This window comes from Hippoglossus hippoglossus, chromosome 12, assembly GCF_009819705.1.
Source record: "Hippoglossus hippoglossus isolate fHipHip1 chromosome 12, fHipHip1.pri, whole genome shotgun sequence".
NCBI lineage: Eukaryota > Metazoa > Chordata > Actinopteri > Pleuronectiformes > Pleuronectidae > Hippoglossus > Hippoglossus hippoglossus.
In genome coordinates, this window is record NC_047162.1 from 11,779,016 (window position 1) to 11,800,741 (window position 21,726).

General features: G+C 44.7%; 1 protein-coding gene across 4 annotated transcripts in view; it reads left to right on the forward strand.

Moving 5' to 3' along the window:
• The window catches only part of unc5c (unc-5 netrin receptor C), a 118,930-nt gene that overhangs the window by 87,852 nt on the left and 9,352 nt on the right, over window positions 1-21,726 (forward strand). The window contains exons 5-12 of one of the 4 annotated variants that reach the window (XM_034601960.1): window positions 5,618-5,798; window positions 8,284-8,451; window positions 8,727-8,891; window positions 12,458-12,514; window positions 15,159-15,350; window positions 17,297-17,659; window positions 20,516-20,603; window positions 20,753-20,924. In XM_034601960.1, coding sequence (XP_034457851.1) covers window positions 5,618-5,798; window positions 8,284-8,451; window positions 8,727-8,891; window positions 12,458-12,514; window positions 15,159-15,350; window positions 17,297-17,659; window positions 20,516-20,603; window positions 20,753-20,924 — 1,386 coding nt within the window. The remainder of the gene's footprint in view (window positions 1-5,617; window positions 5,799-8,283; window positions 8,452-8,726; window positions 8,892-12,457; window positions 12,515-15,158; window positions 15,351-17,296; window positions 17,660-20,515; window positions 20,604-20,752; window positions 20,925-21,726) is intronic. The other 3 variants (XM_034601961.1, XM_034601962.1, XM_034601963.1) reach the window with 3 other exon arrangements.

The following is a 21,726-nucleotide window of genomic DNA, read 5'->3' on the forward strand; positions in this document are numbered from 1 at the left end:
CCCGACACTTGTACTGGTTTTGAGGGATTGTAGGAATCATATTTTATAAGAGGGGTATGAAGTGAGCAATCGAAAAACAGAGAGAGCTGTGTTTCAGAAGTGAAGTGTCTCCCAGTCCTTGGAGCGAGTTTAAGAAATGGCTGTTCTCCCTCAGCACACTGTGTAGAGCTTTGGGCAGCAGTGAGCCTGGTGAGGTTATTACTCCTGGCTGGAGACTCAGTGATCCGTCATCTGTGTGGACACCTACTGAAGTAACCGCTCCAACTCCACCCCAGTTACCTAACCTCCTCCCGTTGCAGTTCCCCCTCACAACACACCCAACACGTACACTCGTACAAAACATTCTTCAGATCACATCTCAAGACGATCACAGCGTTGTGCATTCCGGCTTGTTAATATTTATACAGCTCCCATTTCCATTCTTGCCGTGCAGGCAGATGCGGAGCATATGGTTTGTTGTCTCATAGTGAATGATTGAATAATCAGTTTGTAACCTTTTGTGGCTCGTTCTCCAGGTGTGTCATTCAAGCCCCGAGCGGATGTGTGCTGTGGGAAAAAAGGGAAATGAATAAATTACGCCGGGTAGATAGTTAGACTTCACGTGGAGAAGCAGGAGAGCTCATAATGACTTCTCTGTAGAGGAATCTCCTATTGCTGTGCATGGAGCATTTTCCCCCCATTCCCTGTTTGTTGCTTTTCACACCCTTTCCACCCCCATACTCTGCTGTACATTCTATTTTTGACACAACAGGGATGAGTAATAAATGGTTTCGCCAACAAGTGAGTGGATCGTATATACAGTCTTTTCAGTATATTGGGCTGATTAGTGCCGACACACCCTGGCAGCACACAGGAACATCCCACTCAGGGGCTACTCCCACGTCGCTGCTACAGCCAGGTCTGCAGCCAGTGACGTTTGCCAGCGGGAGAGTAAGTGACACTGGTGTAGGACACTGATGCTGCGGCCCAGTTCTGGATTGGTTAAAATATATAGGCCACCATGCTGGGGTCCTTCAAAAGCGCCGAGGGATAAATGTGTGCTTTAATTTTCCATCTTAATCACAAGGCACTCGCCCAGATCCAGTTTACAGCTCAGGATGTGATGTGAGACATATGATTAAAATAAAAAAGGAAATGGATTAAGTCATCTGTAATTGATCTTTTTAAAATAATAACCAAGGATCACATGATTTAATTCATGGGGGGATTGACAGCAGACTTTGCAGTTCTCCTCAGCTTTACTGAGGCTTTAAGCCCGTTGTTATGGTGAAACTTTGTTTTGGATGACTTCCATTACTGTCGTCAGTGTCGTTCTTGGCCACAGCAAGCAGCTGCTTTAGCTTAAAAAAAAAACATGATTTGTGCTGCCAGCCCAGCTCCAAGTAACAGAAAGACAAAGTGAGCAACATCCTGGTGAACACAGCTGAGCATTTAGCAGCTAGAAGGAGGCATATGTCTTTCTCAGCAGTTGGTGGAGCCCAAAACCCCAGATAAAAATATAGCAAATTCTGGTCTTACATGTGTCAGGTGGACACAAACATGACTCCAAGTGAATGCTAATGCTGATCAACATCTGCTAGATGTGTAAATAAGCTACCAACCATAAGGTTTGCTTTATTGGCCTTTTAATATGAGGGGATAATGTGTCAAAAATACTCAAATAAAATACAAACAACAGAAAGATAATGCTGGCAGCAACCTGGGGAGCTAAACATGCAGATATATCCCATAGGAGTTGGAGGAACCCCAAAACAGAGCAAAAGATTTGGCCAACTTTTTTGACTTAGGTGGACACAACATGACTCCAAATGAATGATGGATGTGTAGATAAGCAACCAATCATGAACAGGTTTCCCATATCAACATTAAAACGTAAGGGGATAAAGTTTTTAAAAAATGGCTCACCAAAATTCTCTTCAGTGGTGACCTCATTCTGCGCAGCCAAATTTCTATTTAATTTAAACAATGTGCAAAATCATCTCAAATCTCCAGAATCATAAAAAACCTCCCACAATCCACTGCAGCAAAAGAAACCCGACGGGCTTCTCCGGAGCTGCTCTGTCTGTGTGACCACCGTAATGAATCAGGGCACCAGTACACACATGGGTTTCTGTGATGTATGTACAGATGTCGTAGCTATGCCAACACTACACGCACACGTATGTCACTGATTCATCACCACCATTGATACGCGCCACCCTCCTACACACTGTACAGCATCTCTCTTTACACGCTTCTTCTCTTTCTTCTTGCCTGTCTTTTTCTTTTTCGACGTACCATCCAATATACCCCGGCCCTATGGATTTTCCAGAGCTCAGGAGATGAAGAAACTGTCTCTTCTCAGTTGGATCTCTTTCTTCTTTGTTTACCTCTCGCTTCAGTCTTTCCCTCTCTCCCCTCATTCAGTCTTCACCTCTTCAAGACAAAGTCACCTCTTTATAAACTTCTCCCTTTATTCCCCCCCCCCCCCCCCCATATGTATTCTCTGTTGTCAGTCTGTTGTCAGCGATGACGTCTCGTATATATTTTATATTTTGATACCTAGGTTACTGTCCTTCTGCCCGTGCAACCGTTTCCTTCTCACTCATTCGTCGTCTCCTGTCCGTCTCCTGTCCACCTGTCTGTCTGTGTGTGTGTGTCCCTATCCTCCTCTTCCTCCCTATAGGTGTCTGTCACACCGTCTTTCTCTCTGTCACCCGCCCGTCTCCAACAAGCTAGGATGACTCCTTCTCTTTATGACAGCTGACATGTGGCAATTTCGCTTTGTTAATGACAAGAAATGTGCCAATTACCTCTCCGGATGTTTCACTGCCAATCAGACGCTAACAAGCTGTGAGTGCTTGTGTGTGGTTGTGTGTGTGTGTGTGTGTTTGCGCGTGTGTGTGTGTGTGCATCTCTGTGTACATGCTCGAGTCTGTTGAGAGAAAGTTGGACAAGTGCAGCATGAGATGCAGTCTTCTTCTGCTGACTTTTAATCATCTGAAATCTTCTCACAAGGATGGTGTAGAGATTGGCTTACCTTTTCATCTCTGGTTTTATTAATGAGCCCTAATTATAGTCGCTGCAGAATAAATGATGGGTGAACTGCTGCTCACTTTTGCTCTCGCACTCACACGTCCCCACTTCTGACACGAGTTTCTACCACATTCTATCCCTCGTCACTCCGTCTCCCTCCCGCCCCTCCATCTGCGCTGAAAAGCTCTTTTGTTCAATTTTTAATTACCTTCTCATTTAAAAGTGCTCTTGACATCCGAACGCAGCACGTTTGGAGACGCCGCCTCTGTGATTGGTGCGAAAATTGGATAACCGCCTTTTTGTATCCCTGTCAATCTCCATTCGGAGATCAGACCTTTCACTTCACAGTGCCACATGCCCCGCACTCGCTGCTGTGAGCGGTGAAAGACAAAATATTTATCGTGTCAACAAAGCAACCGTTTCTCCTGTTTGCATCATCTTTATTTGTTTTAGTGGAGTTGTGTTCCCTTGTTTTTTTTGGCTCGACAAAAGGGAGCAAAAAAATACACAACCTGGTGTTAAGAACGTGGTCAAATGTACACACATGGGTGGTGCTCCCTGGTCATGGTTTCCCCCCATTCGCATGTTTGTTGGTTGGTTACTTTGTTCGTTTATCAACAGGATTACGCAAAAACTATTGAATAGATTTCGCCAAAACTTGACGGAAGGATGGGACATTGGCCAAGACAGAACCCGTCAAATGTTTGGCGTGGATCTGGAAAAAGACAAAGACATTTTGTGACATTTTCACAAATTCTTAATGGAAAAAACCTGTCATATTGAGGAAACTTTTATTTGAGTGTGTGCAATTTGGTGCGGCTTGAATTTAAGGGGACTGTTGAGCGTTGGCGGTGGTATCCACTCTGTTTAGTGCATTTCTAGTTGGTAATTGAATACAGTTCTGAGGATTTATCAATTGATGAATTTCGAAAAAGTCGTGACAAAAGATAACCATTAAAATGCTCTATATTCTTAATCTGAGACTGAGAATTTTAAATTTCACCTAACACAACTGCTACTAACGCAGATTAGATAATTTTGTTGTCTGCACACAGAGGTTTTAATGGACTTTGCTAATAATAAATCTGCTTCAATCAAGGGTCGAGTTCTTTTTGTTGAGGAATGTGTACGTTTCTACAAAGCGCTCCGCAGATGTGATGCATCTCCTCTACATAGAAAAACTGATGTCGTGCTGCACTTTTACACTTATTGCATTGTGCTCGTGTGAGAGAGCGGTTTAATTTCAGCTCGCGTATACGGCTGCTGAGGGAATCCTCTCCCTCCCGGCTCTGTGCGATTAATTCAGCTGATCCATGTTTATGGAGGGAAACACTCATAAGAACCCAATCGGCAGAGGACACACATCACACTCGCGCAGGGTGAAGCTGTGCTCATATTAAGTTTTGCATGCAGTGTTTGCTCAGATATAAGTTCCGTCATGCGCGTTGGTGTCGTATGAGCTGATCTGAAGGCGGGGCCGTGCTGGAAGAGGTTAAATGTGAATTTATTTTTAAGCCAAGCACTGATCATATTTTATTCTTGGCCTCTTCAGTGTGTTCCCACTGGATAAGAGAGCAGGCAGCCTTTGCCGAGTTGTGACACTGAGGGGCATCTTTGATATCTGCCCTGTCGAGCTAACGGCTAACACAGATACTGGAGGAGCTGGTGATGCATACAGGCCAGTGTGTGTCACAATCAGCCCCATCTTCCCCTTTGAGAAACTTCCCCTGGTCTTGGCCGGTGCTTTGTACATGTCTGCACCACTACACTATTCCTGTGCTGTTTCACAAGCAATCCAACAGTGAACAATAGTGAACGGGGACTGTTTTGTCTTGGCAGGACTCATATCAGGTTATTGCCCCACTTTTTTATTTTTTTTAGATACTTTATCTCTCGTGGGAAAGAGCCTTTATAAACATCCCTCTTATCTGTGCCTGTGCTGCTCCTTGGTGTCTTATCTCTTATCAGGCCGTGCTCCTCATTGGATTTCACAATACACAGGACGTTCGCTGTTTGCCAGGCCTCCTCATGACTGGACAGCTTCTTTGAAGAAAACCAGAGAAGCAGGACATATTTCTCTTAAATCAAAGCGGCTGCAGAGGTGTGAGACGTGCGATTCTTTTTGTAAAGCTGAAGCGAGGAGGAGGGGGGAGGAAAAAGGATTTGGGGTGATTTACGGCTTTAAATGTCCCCTGTTCTGTGATGGTGCCAGGAGTTCAGTATCGGTATCATTTAGGGATGTGGAACTCGTAAGGAAAGGTCAGAGAGCCTCTCTGCTTCAGGAAGTGTGGAGTTTTATTTCTCTGCCGCCGGACGATGCTGCCGTGACTGTTGTGCTTTGTTCTAGGGGGAGAATAAAAAGAGCATGATTGCTATTGACTCTTTGTAGCAGGACCTCAGAGACTGTGCTCTAATCCTGGCCCTCACTATTTCAGAAGTTAGAAAGACACAAGAAAAACTGTAGCTGTTTAAACACTTTACACTTTAATGAGGTCGGCCTGTCTTATGTCGACTCTCACATCGTCTATCCTGTTGTCGCTGTGGCCGTCTGTGTTTCATCTTCTTCACGTCGTGCTCCTCTTCTTCTTCTTCTTCTTCTCAGGTGGAGTGGCTAAAGAACGAAGAGGTTATTGATCCCGCGGACGACAGAAACTTCTACATCACCATTGACCACAACCTGATCATCAAGCAGGCGCGTCTCTCCGACACGGCCAACTACACCTGTGTGGCGAAGAACATTGTGGCCAAGAGACGCAGCACCACCGCCACAGTCATTGTCTACGGTAAAATATAATATCACACTGAACATCCAGTAGGTCTCACATCTCATGACCCAAAAAACACTGATCCTCCCTATTGGCCACATGAGAGATAAGTATCAGAAGTCGGCTCAACTCCGAATGAAACAAATTTCAAAGTCACTCTGCATGAAGTGAACCCCTCTCTCTCTCTCTCTCTCTCTCTCTCTCTCTCTCTCTCTCTCTCTCTCTCTCTCTCTCTCTCTCTCTCTCTCTATCCCCCTCCCTCCCTCCCCTGGCATGCAACATCGCCTCATTTTGTTCCCGCCGGAAGGTGTGCGAAGGAGTTGGAGATTTGTGATTTTTTTTTTCTGAAACGCTAGCAAGGTGCTGATGTGGCTGAGCCGTACTTAAAGGCAACCCCCGCTGTGGATTCACACATACTCACCCACTGTCTCCCCAACATCAACCGAACACGACTGTCACTGCGCAGCGCGGCTGTGAAGTTAAAACTTCCACATCTGCTGGAGGCTACTCGAGACAGGAGAAGTGACACATGAAACACATGCTCCTTTAAACCTGGGAGATTGTTTTTCCTGTACGGAGTGACTACTCGTCTCCATAGTTCAGTTAACTGAGGCCAGCGTGGAGTGCATCCTGTGCCTGATAGGACGCCTCATGATACTGCGGATTTACTTTTTGGGGGATTAAGTAAGATCACAACCACATCGGGGTTTATGAACAGCTCAGTCAGACTGGATGAAGTGAAAATACCTTGTTTTGTTTGTTGTTAGCTAAAGTGGAACTTCACCCACCAAATGCCTCTCCCTGGAAACTCAGAAATGCCTTTGGAACGCGATGCTGGGCAGCAGGGCTCAGACACACCTACCGAGCTGTTCGAATCACTGGCTCTGGAACAGTGTGTGTGTGTGTGTGTGAGAGGATGGGAGACGTCTCTGAATAGATGATGTGGTGGTTTTGGGATTTAGTTTCAGCATGGATTTGAAAATGAGAGCATTTTTCCAGATTCCCACTCGTGGCCCACCTCTAACAAAACAATAAATGTCATGAAGTGGAGACGTCCCAAAATGTTAACTCGACCTAAGCATTGGCCCCTGCAAGGTCCAAGATGGTTTGAAATGCTAGATGGGGGCGTTTTCAACCCATAAATGTGGATTTTGAAATTAGATTAGGTAACAAATGTGATTTTAACACGGGCGTTAATGTGTTTCATCAAAAAACAGTCGCATAATTTAGTTTACAGCTCAAAAAAACAAATTTAAGTGTGCAGTAGCACTTTCGGTTGAATTTAACTGAGCACTGAGGATAATGTGGCTATTGGGGAATCAATGCAAGAGTGATGCATTAACACAAGTTGTACATTTAAGAAAGTTGATTTCAGGGACAAGGATCGCCGTCTTCAAGGTTTTCACTGTCAGGAACACAGTGTATGACAACTTAGTTTTAAAAAAACCTGCTCTGATGTTGACTCATTCTTGAGAAAAAGTAACTCAAGCCACAAGCTCATCTGTTTGTGCTGTCCTTGCTTCTTTATCCCCCCTTTTCCCAAAATGTATGTGCTGCTGAGCCGTATGTGAAAAAGCACATCCCCACAAAGCCGTATGAGAAGCCCAAAAGAATAAGTAAGACTTGTGTCTGATGCTAGTCATAAAACAGTGAGACGGATAGGCAGTGTGTTTTTAGCCCAGTGGTTTCCAGCCCGAGCCACGGCAAGGACACTGGAAACAGGAGCACGAGCTGGCAAGAAAAAGGAGGAAAAACGAGACACGGAAAGAGGGAGAGAAAAGATAGAGCCATAATCCACGGAGGAAAAGAGAGCAGACAGTAAGGAAGTGGGGGGGTTTTGGCGGTCTTCCCCACGAGTTCAATATTTCGGGCTTCACTCATAAGCACGTCACATTTGAAAGTCAGAGGCTCTGGGGGGGCCCCGGCTCCACCATCTCAAAATGCCACAGACTTGTTCTCAGCCACAAGCCCTGGTGTCACTCTCCACTGGATTTAGTCGCTGACAGAGATGGATGAGAGAGGAAGGGAGGCATTAGGAGGAATCAGTGAATGGAAAATGCGCAGCAATCGGACCAGAATTTACTGTCTGGCTGCATGGCACAGTAACGACCTGAGATTTCAGGGTCAAAACGCAACAAAATAAAACTTGCACTGTATATTTAACAGTGGGCAAATGACTGTAAATTGATGTGTCCAAGATTCAAATAACAGTTAACGATGTTCCGATAATTCTCACTAACGACGAACCAAAATCTAAATGTTATTGTTAATGTATTTGTGTTTATGCTTTTAATGCTTTTTTAATTTTTGTTTCATTTGTTAAAAGTCATCTTTTGTTTTAATGTATTTTATTTCACCTCAGTCAACATTTTCTATTTTCTTTATGCCCCTTCGTAACTTTATAACTTGTTTTTAAATCGTGAGATATAAATTCCCTTTTGGTGAAGCCACCTGAGTGAGAGCTGAGAAAGCATATAACATGTTTTTTAACCCTGTATTCCAGTGAATGGTGGATGGTCCACGTGGACGGAGTGGTCGGTGTGTAACAGCCGCTGTGGCCGCGGTTACCAGAAACGCACACGCAGCTGTACCAACCCGGCGCCCCTCAACGGCGGTGCCATCTGTGAGGGGCAAGGCATCCAGAAGCTGGCGTGCAACCCTCTCTGCCCAGGTATGACACAAAATTTCAATACACCCACATGTTAGTGGGTAGAGAGAGGCTTGGGTGTGCAAATGCTAAATACACCGAAAAATATGATGCAACTCTGTGTTTGCATATTTCGCTCTGTTTGTGCCTCCGCCTCTATGTGTGTCCCTCTCCCACGTATATCCCTCGCCGCCTCGATCACGTGTCCTCGCACCCACTCCCGCACACGATTTGTCTCCATCTCCTCATTTGCCATCTCATTCACTCTGTCCTGGTCTGTCCTGTTTGTTGTGTGGTAGTGGATGGCCTGTGGACAGAGTGGAGTAAGTGGTCCACCTGTGGGACAGAGTGCACCCACTGGAGGAGGAGAGAATGCAACGTCCCGGCACCAAAAAACGGGGGGAAGGACTGTGAGGGCATGGTGCTCCAGTCCAAGAACTGCACCGATGGGCTGTGCATGCAGAGTGAGTACTCGACTAATCCTCTGCTACTCTCTCTGACCCGCCAACCAAAGAAATTTCTTTAGCCTTTGACCATGAGTTTCCCTCGGCTCTTTCATCACCACGCTGTGTTTCACATCCCCACATAACACTTTCACCCCCCGTCTCTCGCTCACTCTGTTTCACTTCACTCATACATAAACAATAAGACATGCTAAAATGCTTTCTCTCTGTCCTCCGCACTCGATCTGTTTCTCTTTATTTGCACATGCATAATACACCAAAGCTGCTGGAGAAAAGTGACATAAAAGCAGAAAACCACTGCACGTCTTTCCCTGTGTCAGCTTTTGCTTAAAATTTAAGCACATGTCAAAGAAAGACCCGGCCACAAAGGGAAACACTCTAAGTAGTTATCCATGTCACAAGCCAAGCAGTCGGGAGTTATATTTAAAATAATAATAAGTGATTATGTTGTAATTACATAAGGGAGGTCACGGATTCCAAGCTGCTCTGATTACTACCTTAATTTTCAAACTGTGGATTCCTTCGGTCAAATGAGAGGAATCACGAAGCCACAGTGGCACAAGTGAAGGCTTGCTCCTTTTCACTGAGCTGCCAATTACACGTGTCGGGAAGTGAACATGTATTGTACATAACCATTTGAAGCAGAGTCTCCAGGTTGCAGCAGAATTTCCCCTCCCGTAGAAAAGAAATCACAATTCTTCTACTGGATTTATTTGTATTGTTGTTCACAACAAAAGAGCCGAAGCCAGTCTGAGGGGCTGCCAGATATTTTTTCTGCAGGCGGCCGATTGTTTTCTGCTTCTCTTTCTTCCATCAAGTTAAAAACAGCCTCTCCGTTCAGTCCGGCCCACAGTGCTGCCCCCTCTCCCTTATAACACATTCACAGATTGGAATCCTGCTGCATGTGTGCATCGCGCGTGCTGAGAAGTTAAAGGGTAAACTATTTTAAACACTTGAGTTTTCATCTACTCATTCTGTCTTTGCCTTCGTGCCAGTACAGGTTCCGTAATAACCAGAGAAAGAGGACAAGAGTGAAATGGCTGAAAACACTGCGCCGCACACAGGAGCTGATTCATTCTCCATTCCTCTCCAATTAACATCTTTGAAGGTGTTAGAACCACACGTAATCACAGATGCCTCCATTGTATGCATAACCTGCTGCAGATGGTGATTGTGACACTGACACCAACAATATGAAAGGACTCTGCTGCTGGATGTCTGCAATTTGATGCAGCTGGTCGTCACTGTGTGCCGCTGATCTGAGCCTTTCTGCCCTGCGAGGTTGTAAACTGCTACCTACAGCGCGCTGCTGACATGATGCACTCATTGGCAGTCGATACGCATCTTAAATGCAGCTGGCTGAGGGATCTGCATGCGTCCGTCCAAAGTAAACACACACCGCACTGTACTCACATATGTACCGAGGAATGACAGGAAACTATGACTTCAGCGTGCGGTGATTTCATTTAACGTCTTTATTCATCTTGTTTTATTTCCCTCTGCGGCACAAGCATACATTCACTCCCCCGCCGCACGCCCTCCGTAACTCAGCCTATCGCAGAAGCATTACTTCTTGCCGGATTGATGGCCAGTTTGCAGAGAATATAAAGCCGTAATGATATAGATTTAGGATCGTTTCAGAGATTGATTTTTTTTTTGGAAGCTAAGAGGGTGAAGCCACTTATGTCAATGCTAATGACCATTTCCACTAGCATTTAGGAGACCGGCCCATTATCTGAAAGCTCACATTATAGCAAATATGATTGGGAATGGAAGTTGTGTGCAATCTGAACTCACCTTGGACCGCTGAGCTGCTCCCTCCAGTGCAGCGCTGGGGTCTGAGCAAACACGTGTCCGTGGATTCCGTTGCAGCTTGATCTCATTTTCGGTTGTTTGAATTTATTTAAATCATCTCAATTGCCATCCATCTCAGAAATCTGTCGGAGGAATGCGATATGACGAGGGCTGGAAACAGAGCTCCTGGTGTTTCTCCATTTGCAGGCGCGCTGTAAAAACTCAGCCGACCCGCGTCAAAAAGGAGAGAGTTGAGTTGTAATTTACTTTGTAGCTTGTTCATCGCATTTAGACATTCGGGGGGTGGGGGGGAGGTTGGGGTTGGATTTCACAAAGTTAAGTATCTACAGATTGATACGGAGAGCTTGCACTTTCACAACTCTGACACTTGCACTCCCTCTTTGATTCTGATGTTGTTTTCCCAGCGTTTGGTAAGTTGCTCTTTCCGACTTGACATTGTCTTGACGTATTGATCTGGACGAAGGAGCACGCACACACACCGGCAAAGGCAAACAGCGGAGAATCCCGACTCCAGGGTTCACCTCAACAGGAAGTTACTTACAAGTGGTCGACAAGATTCGATCGAATGCAGACTGATAGCATCATCATTTTCAGTCGTATGGATTTCGAAGTAAATACCCGAATTAACTTGTAGCTCTTGGAATGATGACATCAGTTCTGCCAGACGACAGCGGATTCCCAGAGGTTGGGTTCCTGCCATATTCAAATAATTTATGACTCAAACACAGACAGTGATTTCCTGTACGCATCCCCTTTCCTCCGAGGCCCCGCGCTGTCAGCACAGGAATCATTTTGTCTTTCTCTGAGGTTTCCTCCTTGCAGCCCACCCACTGAAGCATGCGCTTACCCCGCTCCGCTGTAGAGGGCTCGGTCAGGATGAACAGAAACTCTCCAGGATGGGTTCGGACGGGCCATCAGTTAGACTGACCCTGACAGTCACCTCCCCCTGCTCCGGCCCGGCCTCCCTGTTGCCTGATTACATGTACACACCAGCCCCATCTATCAAGCCATTGATTTTCCTGTCGCTCCACTTGTCTGCCTGTGGCTCTCCCCCTCTCCAATAAGGACTTCATTGTTTGTATAGTTGTTTATGGATGTCCCAGGGAGACTGAATATTATGTGTACTATAGTGCGCCATCCCCGGCTGCCATCGTAGCCCGCTCTCCTCTTCAATTCAACATATTAACTGTCCACAACAAAGCCAAGTGAAGCCCCATTTGGGCCTGAAAAGCATTTTTCCCCCAAATCTCTGTCCCTTTTTTCCAATCCCTTTCTTTCCTAACATAATTGTTCCTTTTATTCCACGCACCACCCTCTCCATCCGCCTTCGAGTGACAGATGCAAGGCTGCATAGCTTCTATTGACTCTGCTGGAGCCCACACTTTATCAGCTCCTCCATTCCCCCTCACCTGCCAGCATCAGTCCTGCTGCTGCTGCTGCTGCCGCGGCTGCTGCGGCGGAGGCACTAAGCCCAGTTGATGGATCACGCCACTCCCTCACAGAACCTCCATGTTCCCCCCCTGCTCGTCTCATCCATCTCTATACGCTATGCACAGATCTGGAGAGGAGGGGGGCCAAATCAAGAAAGATCACTTCCCCGTGTCATTACTCCTACTCATGAGTTTGTTGCTGTCTCATTTGTTGAGTTTGTTTTTCTGTTGGCTTAAATTTGATTTTCATCATCCGTCTCCCACCATCTCTCCCCTACCCTCTCCCTCCCTCTCTCTTCCACATCCCTTCCTCTCCTCAAGGTTCCTTTTATCAGAAGTCCTCAGAGGCAAAAGACAAGAGTGATTTGGGGAATTCATGTGAGTTGTTGTTTTTTATTTTTATCATTTGTCATTTTGCATACCTTCTTTCATTGGTTCTCGTCTTTGATTGTCTCCAATCTATGGCTTCATTTAATGTTTTTTGCACGGAAAGATAAATCGACATGTATTTTCATTCTGTTATGAAAAAGATTTTGTAACAGAAGGAAGATACATGTTTGCCGTTGTTCTTTTCTTGTCCGTGTATGTTTCGTCACTCCCTCGTTTTTCTTCCGTACGAAATCCCACCTCAGTGGATTTTCTTTTTTCATTCCTACGCTGTCCTCTCTCATAAAGTTTCTCTGCTAGCATGGCTGCCGCCTGATCACAGCCACGTTACCGCGCTGTAAGTCCGACCTGACACTGCCCTCTACCCTGTTGCTCCTCATGGACTTCATCCCGACACTTGGCCTGTGTCTCTGTATCTCCGCCTCGCTCTGTAAATCTCACAGAGAATGAAATGTTCAATAATCCCTTTTCCATTTCCACTTCTTGTACTTTTTTTCCCTTTCCCGACAATGGCTCATGTTCAAAAGGATGTATTAATCTAAGCGATACGTTTGAATGCGTACACTTAGCAGGTTGCTGCCTTTATCATCAAAGTGTGGACGGGAGATTGTTCGAACTGAGGGGGATATATGTTAAATATCTGTAGGGGAGCTCGGCAGAGGGAGCACAGTGAAATTACATTTCCTGACTTTCATCATTGGTCCCGAGCTCTGTTTTCTGCTGGTGTCTGTGCCAGAGGAAGGATTAGAGGGGTCGAACATATATGAGGATGTATCTTGACACTCCTCCTTAGTCTGATGTCTCCGTTAGGGCTGGAAATAGAACTCCCGGTCACGTCTTTCCTCGGAGCTGAAGGGAAATATTCTTTGAAATGACTGTGCAGCATTAAATCTCCCCCCGCCCCATTTAACTGCGGCCATTCAGTACATCTTAAACATAAGAGAGGATCTACTTTTTTTAAATCACTGTGTTTATAATGTCATTGTTAGGAAGGTCATACCCAATTTCAGCTTAGTAGGGATTCTCTAAAAGCATGAAATGTAATGGATTTTAAACAGATGCACAGATAAAACACATTTAAAAGCCTATTTACATGGAAAAATCGAGTCATAACCGGAGAAAAGGGAGAGTACGCACTTACTATCTCGAGTGTGTGATTAAAAAAAATTACACAACTTGTGTCTTTTGCTCGCCACAGAAGTACTCTGCTCTTGCTCTTCCTCCTTCTTTGTGCAGGAGACAGATTGAGTGCCATCTGCACGGCTGAGACACACAAGGCTAATTTACACAAATGCTTGGCCATCATGAACGTCCTCAAAGTGCTGTGCGGGGATTAATGTCTGATGCTGCCATCTACTGGTGGACGTTCCGCGCCATTTGCATACTCAAATCATATCAAAAACTGAAATATTCCCTTATTAGGTTACTATACTCATACTGTACTTTGTTTTTTTTACTTTTTTGTTCACTCCCCTGACATGTGCAGTGTGTATTTTTCCCTACACAAGCTCACACATGTCCTCACAAGAGAGTCCTCCCCCCCCCCCCGCCCCATTTGTCAGCTCGGTGACGGGCGAAGGACATTTTTCTTACCGAACGCCACCGAGAGTTCAAACCGTCAGTAGGCATCCATTAAAAGGTCTGATCTGTAATGAGTGCCTGTCGGAGTCTGCGTCTCTAGAAGCCGCGTCCCATGCCAGGCCTGGTAATCACAGAGGTTTCTCCAGCTGGAAAGTGGACAGAAAGACCCTGGGAGGGAGATGAAAGACAATTTGAGAATCTAGATCGTATCTGCACTGTGTAAGAACAAAGCCGGAGACAGACTCTGAGCTCCAACACAGAGCACGGTAATTTAAAGATGAAAAACATCTATATCTCCGTCTTCAGAACTTTGGATCTGGCTTCTGAGCCTGCTTGTTAGGACAGTGTGTCATTGGGTTGCACCGGAGGAGCCTTCCTTATTAATTGTACCATTGTCCACAGGGTTTAGCATCATTAGCATCGTTATGGTTTATGTTGTTGCTTACCGTTACCTTGATCATGCACTGTGCACACACACACACACACACACACACACACACACACACACACACACACACACACACACACACACACAAACACACACACACACACACAATATAGCTTCTAATGAGACATATTAACCATGAGTCACTGACATGGATGCAGAAGTTACGACTGTTTGTGAGTGGGAGCTGTGTGTGTCTGTGTGTGTTTGAGCGTTTGTGTGCACTTTTCAAAATAAAGTCGATTCAACGTTGAATGTCAAAGCTAAAGGTGAAAATGACCCAAAGTAATTTACGACATATGCATCATTATGCCTTTTTACTTTTGACAATTAGGAATGTCCCGTTTTATTCCGTCAACACACAGACTGATTGCCACAGCAGGTCAGCACTTATTTTCCCAATAGATGGTTATTAATATCCGGCTCAATCTTAAACCAGGATATTAGTCTTTATCACAACTCCTGCATACTAATAAAGAAGGGTTAACACTGTTGATAAAACCCTATGAGATCTTAAAATATAATATATTTTTTTTCTCTTGTGTTTTGTCTCTGTTCCTATGCCACCCCTCGACCCTCTTCCTCCTCCTCCTCTTCCTCCTCCTCCAGTGGCCCCCAGTACAGACGACGTAGCTCTGTACGTGGGTATTGTCATAGCGGTGATCATGTGCCTGGTCATCTCTGTGGTCGTGGCGCTCTTCATCTACAGGAAGAACCACCGGGACTTCGACTCCGACATCATCGATTCCTCCGCCCTGAACGGCGGCTTCCAGCCAGTCAGCATCAAGACGTCCCGTAAAGGTGTGGTACAGGAGAGATGTGATATAACATGAGATGTGTTTGCCTTGCTTGTGGGGGTTCGAGTGGCTTTTACATCACCTGTGAGTCAGCTAGTGAACACCTGATCCCTCTAGGGCCGGGCAATAAAACGATATTAATAACTATAGCAATATAATATTAATCAATAGCAATATAATAAAGGTCTCGTATATATATATATATATATATATATATATATTGATTTATCTCCTATGCATCGTGCAATCACAGTGAGGTGAGATAACACATAGGTGATCTACCTCAGATTTGTAAAATGTTTTGCTATTTGGCAAACGTAACTTTAAACTTAAAAAAAATAATCACGTGACATTTATCGTGATGACAATGGATATCGACTGACATGCACATTTTTATCTTGATATAATTTTTTGCCATATGGTCTCATCCTACCTGGGCAACATTTAACAAATGTCAAATACTTGATAATTATAATACATCACTTGAGTTTCATGAGGCAACAGATGCTAAAATATTTTTAAACATCTTTCTCTAAAAAGCCTTTTTAACACTAAATAAAAAAGCTAAACTAAATAAGTAAATTCATGATTCATATCTGATTAAAGAATAAATAAAGTACATGACTAATCTGTCCACACATTGGACCTGCTCCTGTTTTCAATGTTCAGTGCTACAAACAGTTTTCAGTCTCACTTGAGCATCCATAGCATTAACGTGATGACACTCAGGCTCTGGAAGCACGTGTGTGTTACATGCCTCCGCGTTGCCTCTGTGACTGTAGGTGAGCTGTAGGGATTCTGTGAGAGAAACACAGGCAGCATGCTTGTGCGGTCAAAACTATTAAAATGCACGTCGGTGTGATGCCTATGCTCCGTAATTAAGCCGTAATAAGGCCACTCTGTATGTCGCATATTAAACTGTAATTAGATTTGGGCTGATGATGCGGAACTTAAAAGTGAGACTGCAGGGAAGAGGAGAGGTGGCAGCGAGCTGGGCAACAAGACAGCAGGGAAACACGCAGATCACAGGGACTGTGTCGTAAATAGAGTGGGGATTGGGGAAAAAAGAATACAAAATATACAAATAGAATAGAAGGGAAGGCAGAATTTGTACTGTAACATTCAAAAGGATGCTTCCCATGAATAATAACTTGGGTAGCAAACGTTCAATTGGGATTTAAAGCCAAAATCTTGAATAAAAGCGCTTGTTCTCTCGTATATATTTGCAAATCCAGCACCAAGCCAATTAAGAAAGGTTTCACAAGCACATACACACATATGTAATAATTAATATGCTTAATTTACCTTGATTAAACAGGTAAAAAACGATTAAAACGATTAAAAACGATTTTTACTTGCATTTTTTTTTTTTTACTGCAAAAATCTGATGACTATAAACAGTATCTGAATATACATCAAACCCCATGTAGTGTAAACAAGGTGGTCATGGTTATTGATGGACAAAAATACTACCACCAGCCGTGATGGTGAAGACAGTGACTCATTATTCTGCCTCCTCTCTCATCTCCGAAAACAACTTTTTTTCCTGCTTTCATTGACATCGGCCTCGTTTAGAAACTAAGTGTTGTCGGAGAAGCTGGAGGACGGAGAGAGCTCCCGCTGCCCTCGCTCCACCCACTCAGTCCGGCTATTGAACATTCAGACTCGTACCTACCGGGTAAACCGAGTGTTAGCGACGCCATCTGTCGCTGATGAATCACAGCTGCGCCCATACCTTCGCCGACTGACTGATTTTTCCGGGTGGTGAAGTGGACTTCCCTAAAGAGTGAAAAACAAAATGAGTAAAGCCAGGCTGCCGTCTCGCTGATTGCTGCCAACACTTCGTTTCCTCGTTGTTATTTTGGTTTCAAGTTCTCCGCATTTTACAGAACGAGTTGGTAATCACTAGAACATTTACTCTGCTTGACTGATGTCCATTTTCCTTTCCAGCTGAGCTCCTGACAGCGGCCCCTGACCTGACATCAGCAGCTGCCATGTACCGCGGCCCCGTCTATGCCCTCCATGATGTGGCCGACAAAATCCCCATGACCAACTCCCCTCTGCTCGACCCGCTCCCCAACCTGAAGATTAAGGTGTACAACTCCTCGGGATTAGTGACTCCACAGGACGACCTGGGAGGGGAGTTCTCCTCCAAACTGTCCCCTAAGCTGCCGCACTGCCTCCTGGACAACAGCGACAGCACGATGGGTCGTCGTACACAGACCCAGACGCTGCTCCGCACCAGGGATCCGTCCTGCAGCGCTCTGGGCTCCTTCAGCTCCCAGGGGGGGCACCTCATTGTGCCCAACTCAGGTACGCTACCAGGCGATGAGAGGAATTGTCTTCGTGTTTTTGTTGTGTCATTTGTTTCATATTCATATTTTTTAAACAGGCATCCGGGTTGCACGTCTGAAAATATGCGAGAAAAGAACATAGTTGAACAGAGGAATAAATGAGTTGTGATTCATGGAAGAGGGATCTGCTAGTTCCTGCACATTCTCTCGTAGTTCATCTTAAAACTCATTAGCCGTCTTTTGTCTGTTGTAAATGGAGCCGCGGGTTTTTCATCTTCTCAGTGGGTTCCACATTACATGTAAGAATATGTCATTGTGTGTGAGGGAGAGAGAGCCAGACAGAGTGTGTGTGTACTTCTGTCTTTGTGGGGACCATTTTCAGTCAGACCATACAGAGTGAGGTCATTTTAAAGAAGTGAAAACATTTTGACTGACTTTCCAGACTATTTCTTGGCCGGGTGCACTAGCTTCTTATAGCACTTTTGAAAACAACAGGAGTTGACCCAAATGGCAGCAGATGAATTAGCACATTAGGTATATATAAATAAAGCAGTAGTAGGGGAAAAAATCAATGCAGATGGAAATAAATAAACAGAATCTCAGAATGAATAAATGCAAGATAAAGAAAAAGGATGGTGGCTAAAAGATTGATTTAAAACCTATCAATGGTAGGAAAGGTAAAAAGTTCACGTGGGAAGGAAGAAGCCTGGAAGCAGCAACAGAAAACCTGGTGCCAATAACCTGGTCACCTTTGCTGTTAAAGCGTGAATAGGTCAGGGTCAACACCACATGCAGGGAATTACAATAATCCAGCCAAGAGGCAACTAAAGCATGGACGACTGTTCCCCGCCCTTCACAACACGGCCTACCTTGTGTTTGATAAGGTTTAGACACGTTTCCAAGAAGGTTTAGTTTGTTTGATCAGTTTGTAGATTGTTACCTGCTCAGTAAATAATGGAGATAAGGACAGATTACAACTTCAAATAGTTTTGCTTTACTGAAAAACACCTTTTAAGTATCATTTGTCAAACAAGAAGATTCAATAATAAACAGAATCAAATGCATGTGCTAAAACAGTGCGTGGAATAAAATCCGATATTGAATGTGCACAGTGTAAACTTGCATGTATGAGATCTGCACTGCGGCATGTTGCCACGTCCACCAGTGTAACAGTAACGCACAGAGACACGGCTTTGAAACAATATACGCAAAACCATATGTGACCCATCAGCATATTGACCGCACACAGAAAGAGCTGATGGATACCTTTAGGTGTGTGTGTGTGTGTGTGGAGCAGAGGTGTACTGTTTCAGTCGGCTTACATTAGCCACGCTATCCTCACATCAAAACCACGCGGGCTGCTTGTAACACGCCACAGATGCGTGTTGACAGGCTCAGACAAACTCGCAGCGACATTAAAGGATACACCGACTTCTTAGGTTTCTGAAGTTTTTTTCCCTTTTTTTTGTATTAATTCCAGTAAAAAAAAAATCTCAGCTGCTGCTGCTTGCGCTCGGCCACCTCATCGTGTTACATAGGGAGAGGAAAGAGCACATTTGATATTTGATCCGTTCATGTGTCTGGGTAATGAAATATTTGGTGGCAGTGGCAGGGCGGCTGTTTGGTGTTTTGCATGTTTAAAATGCATTTCCGATCTCTTTTGGAGCTTCGCTGCGAGGGAGAGTGGCAGCGAGCGAGACGTCCCCGGTGCAGAGTTGTGATGTTGCTACCTAGCAAGGGAATCTGTCTGTTACCTTTTTGAAAACTTCAGTACAAGGACATGGGAAATCAATGAGCTGATCTGAGAAACCCTCTCCAGACAGGAAACTCTGTGTGTGTGTGCGTGTGCATGAGGGAATGTGGGGGGTGGTGGGGGGTGGGCTCCTAAAATACATATCGGACAGGACATATCAAATCAATCTGAGATGGAAAAATGTAAATCACGCCGGCTGCAGCAATATGAGGATTGTGTGACGAGGAGGGAGAGCATTGATTCTAGAAATGAAATGTCACATCATCAGGGAACAGGCAGTAAAGTGCCAGAGTTTTTATGTGTGGGACCGAGGGGGAGTTCGGATTATTACTGTTTTTTTCTCTAAGAAAAATAATTATTACTTCTCACTGGGGCTTTAACTGCTCTTTACTGGTGTCGTACTACATTAAGAAATGCACGTTACAAATACAGTCATGAAACATTAAAGCATTAAGGAGCTTTTATGTTGAATATCTCAGTGGGTTTGTAACTGAGATTCACCGTGTGAGCCTTGGGGTCCAATTGTTTCAGAGGACTTTCCCCTTTACTCGAAATAAATAATTATCTCCATCGAGGAGGTTTTGTTTTCACTCCTGTCCGTTTATTTGCTGCTTTGTTTGTAAGAGCAAGATAACGCAAAAACTACGTTCACGTTCTTTAGTATTCTGAGATTTTTCAATATTTGGATTTATTGATTATTTAGATTTCTCAGGGAATAATTTATGGATTTAGATGAATAAACAAATGCAGGTTGAGTGAGCTGATATTTATGAGTGTGTGCAATTTGGTGCAGATCCAAATGAAAATCTGGATCTTGTAAACGTAACAGTTTCATAAGGGACCTGATGGTCGTTGGCAGAGAGTCATTCTAGTATTTATAATATATCGTACAAATATTTAGATTTCTTGTTATTATCCTGGCCTGATGTTTTTCTCTATGATCTCATTGACTGAAACAATTGCCAAAATAACAATTAAACTGAGATTGATGACATGTATCGACAGCACAAGCAGCAATGAAGACTTCTCGAGTCTACCTGACATTTCACAACTCTTATATCCCCCAGTTTTTTTTCTTACATCTGCCTGTTTTTGTCTCTCTCTGTTTCTCGTTCTCCCCAGGGGTGAGCCTGCTAATTCCAGCGGGGGCCATTCCTCAGGGCAGACTATATGAGATGTATGTGACGGTTCAGAGGAAGGACAACATGAGGTACGCGGCGCCGCCTGCCACATCCACGCCCCAGAGCCGTGTTTACCCCTGTCAGCTCTCGCACACGCCAAGGCTACTGTCACATCATCACTAAACGGCATCTTATTCTGCGTGCATGTGTAAGTGTGTTATTCTCTGTGCACCTCCAGGCCCGCGGTGGATGATGGTCAAACTGTGCTGGGCCCCGTGGTGAGCTGCGGGCCACCCGGGGCCCTGTTGACTCGGCCCGTCATCATCACCATGCACCACTGCGCCGTGTTCGACGGCCAACAGGACTGGCTGATCCAGCTCAAGAACCAGTCGCCGCACAACCAGTGGGAGGTGAGATGTGGGATGCGTGATGAAAACTGCAGAAAGACTCCAGTGTCTATCACCATGAATTAGAAAATGTGCCAGTGTGACAGTCAAGCAGATTCACTGTATTATTTGATAATCCACGCTGCATTTGATTCAACTCGGCAAAGTTATTGTGAAAAAGGAAACCCCCTTTTGTAACAGGTGCTGGAACAGTAACCCTCTGATAGCAGGGGGCGGGCTGGGACTGTTTTTTTCCCCAGGACTGTTTTATGAATGCCTATTTTTGTTTGTGTGTATCTGTCTGTTTTTTGGAAGCCTTGTGCCTGCAGGCTCCATCATTAACAGGGCTGATGATGAAGATAAGTTGAGTCGCTGAGGGCAGCAGTGTGACTTTGCCCTCTCTTCCTCCCTTATTCCCTTTTCTGGTGTCTCTCTCTCTCACACACACACACACAGAAACAGACGATTTACCACAAGGAAATAATTTGTAGAGAAAGCGTGCCTCCACCTTTTATTACAAAAACGGCTTTAAACTTGTCAGAAATGGTCCAGTCCTCCAGACCCCAGCTAATAACACGGCAAACCTTGTTTCTGGCAAAACTTCATCTCAGCCGTCAGGAGAGCGTCCCTGAGTACAGTTTTACTTCAATGTGGAATTTAATGATTTTTTTTTACAGGCAGGAGTTTGTTGAGACCTTTTTAAAAGGAAAGCTGCTGGAAATATATAAATATGAAGAAATGAAAATGATTAATAATTTGCATAGCAGCCCAAGCAGAATGAAAAAGCAGTAAGGAAACGATGCAGAGCACGTGAACATATCTTCAC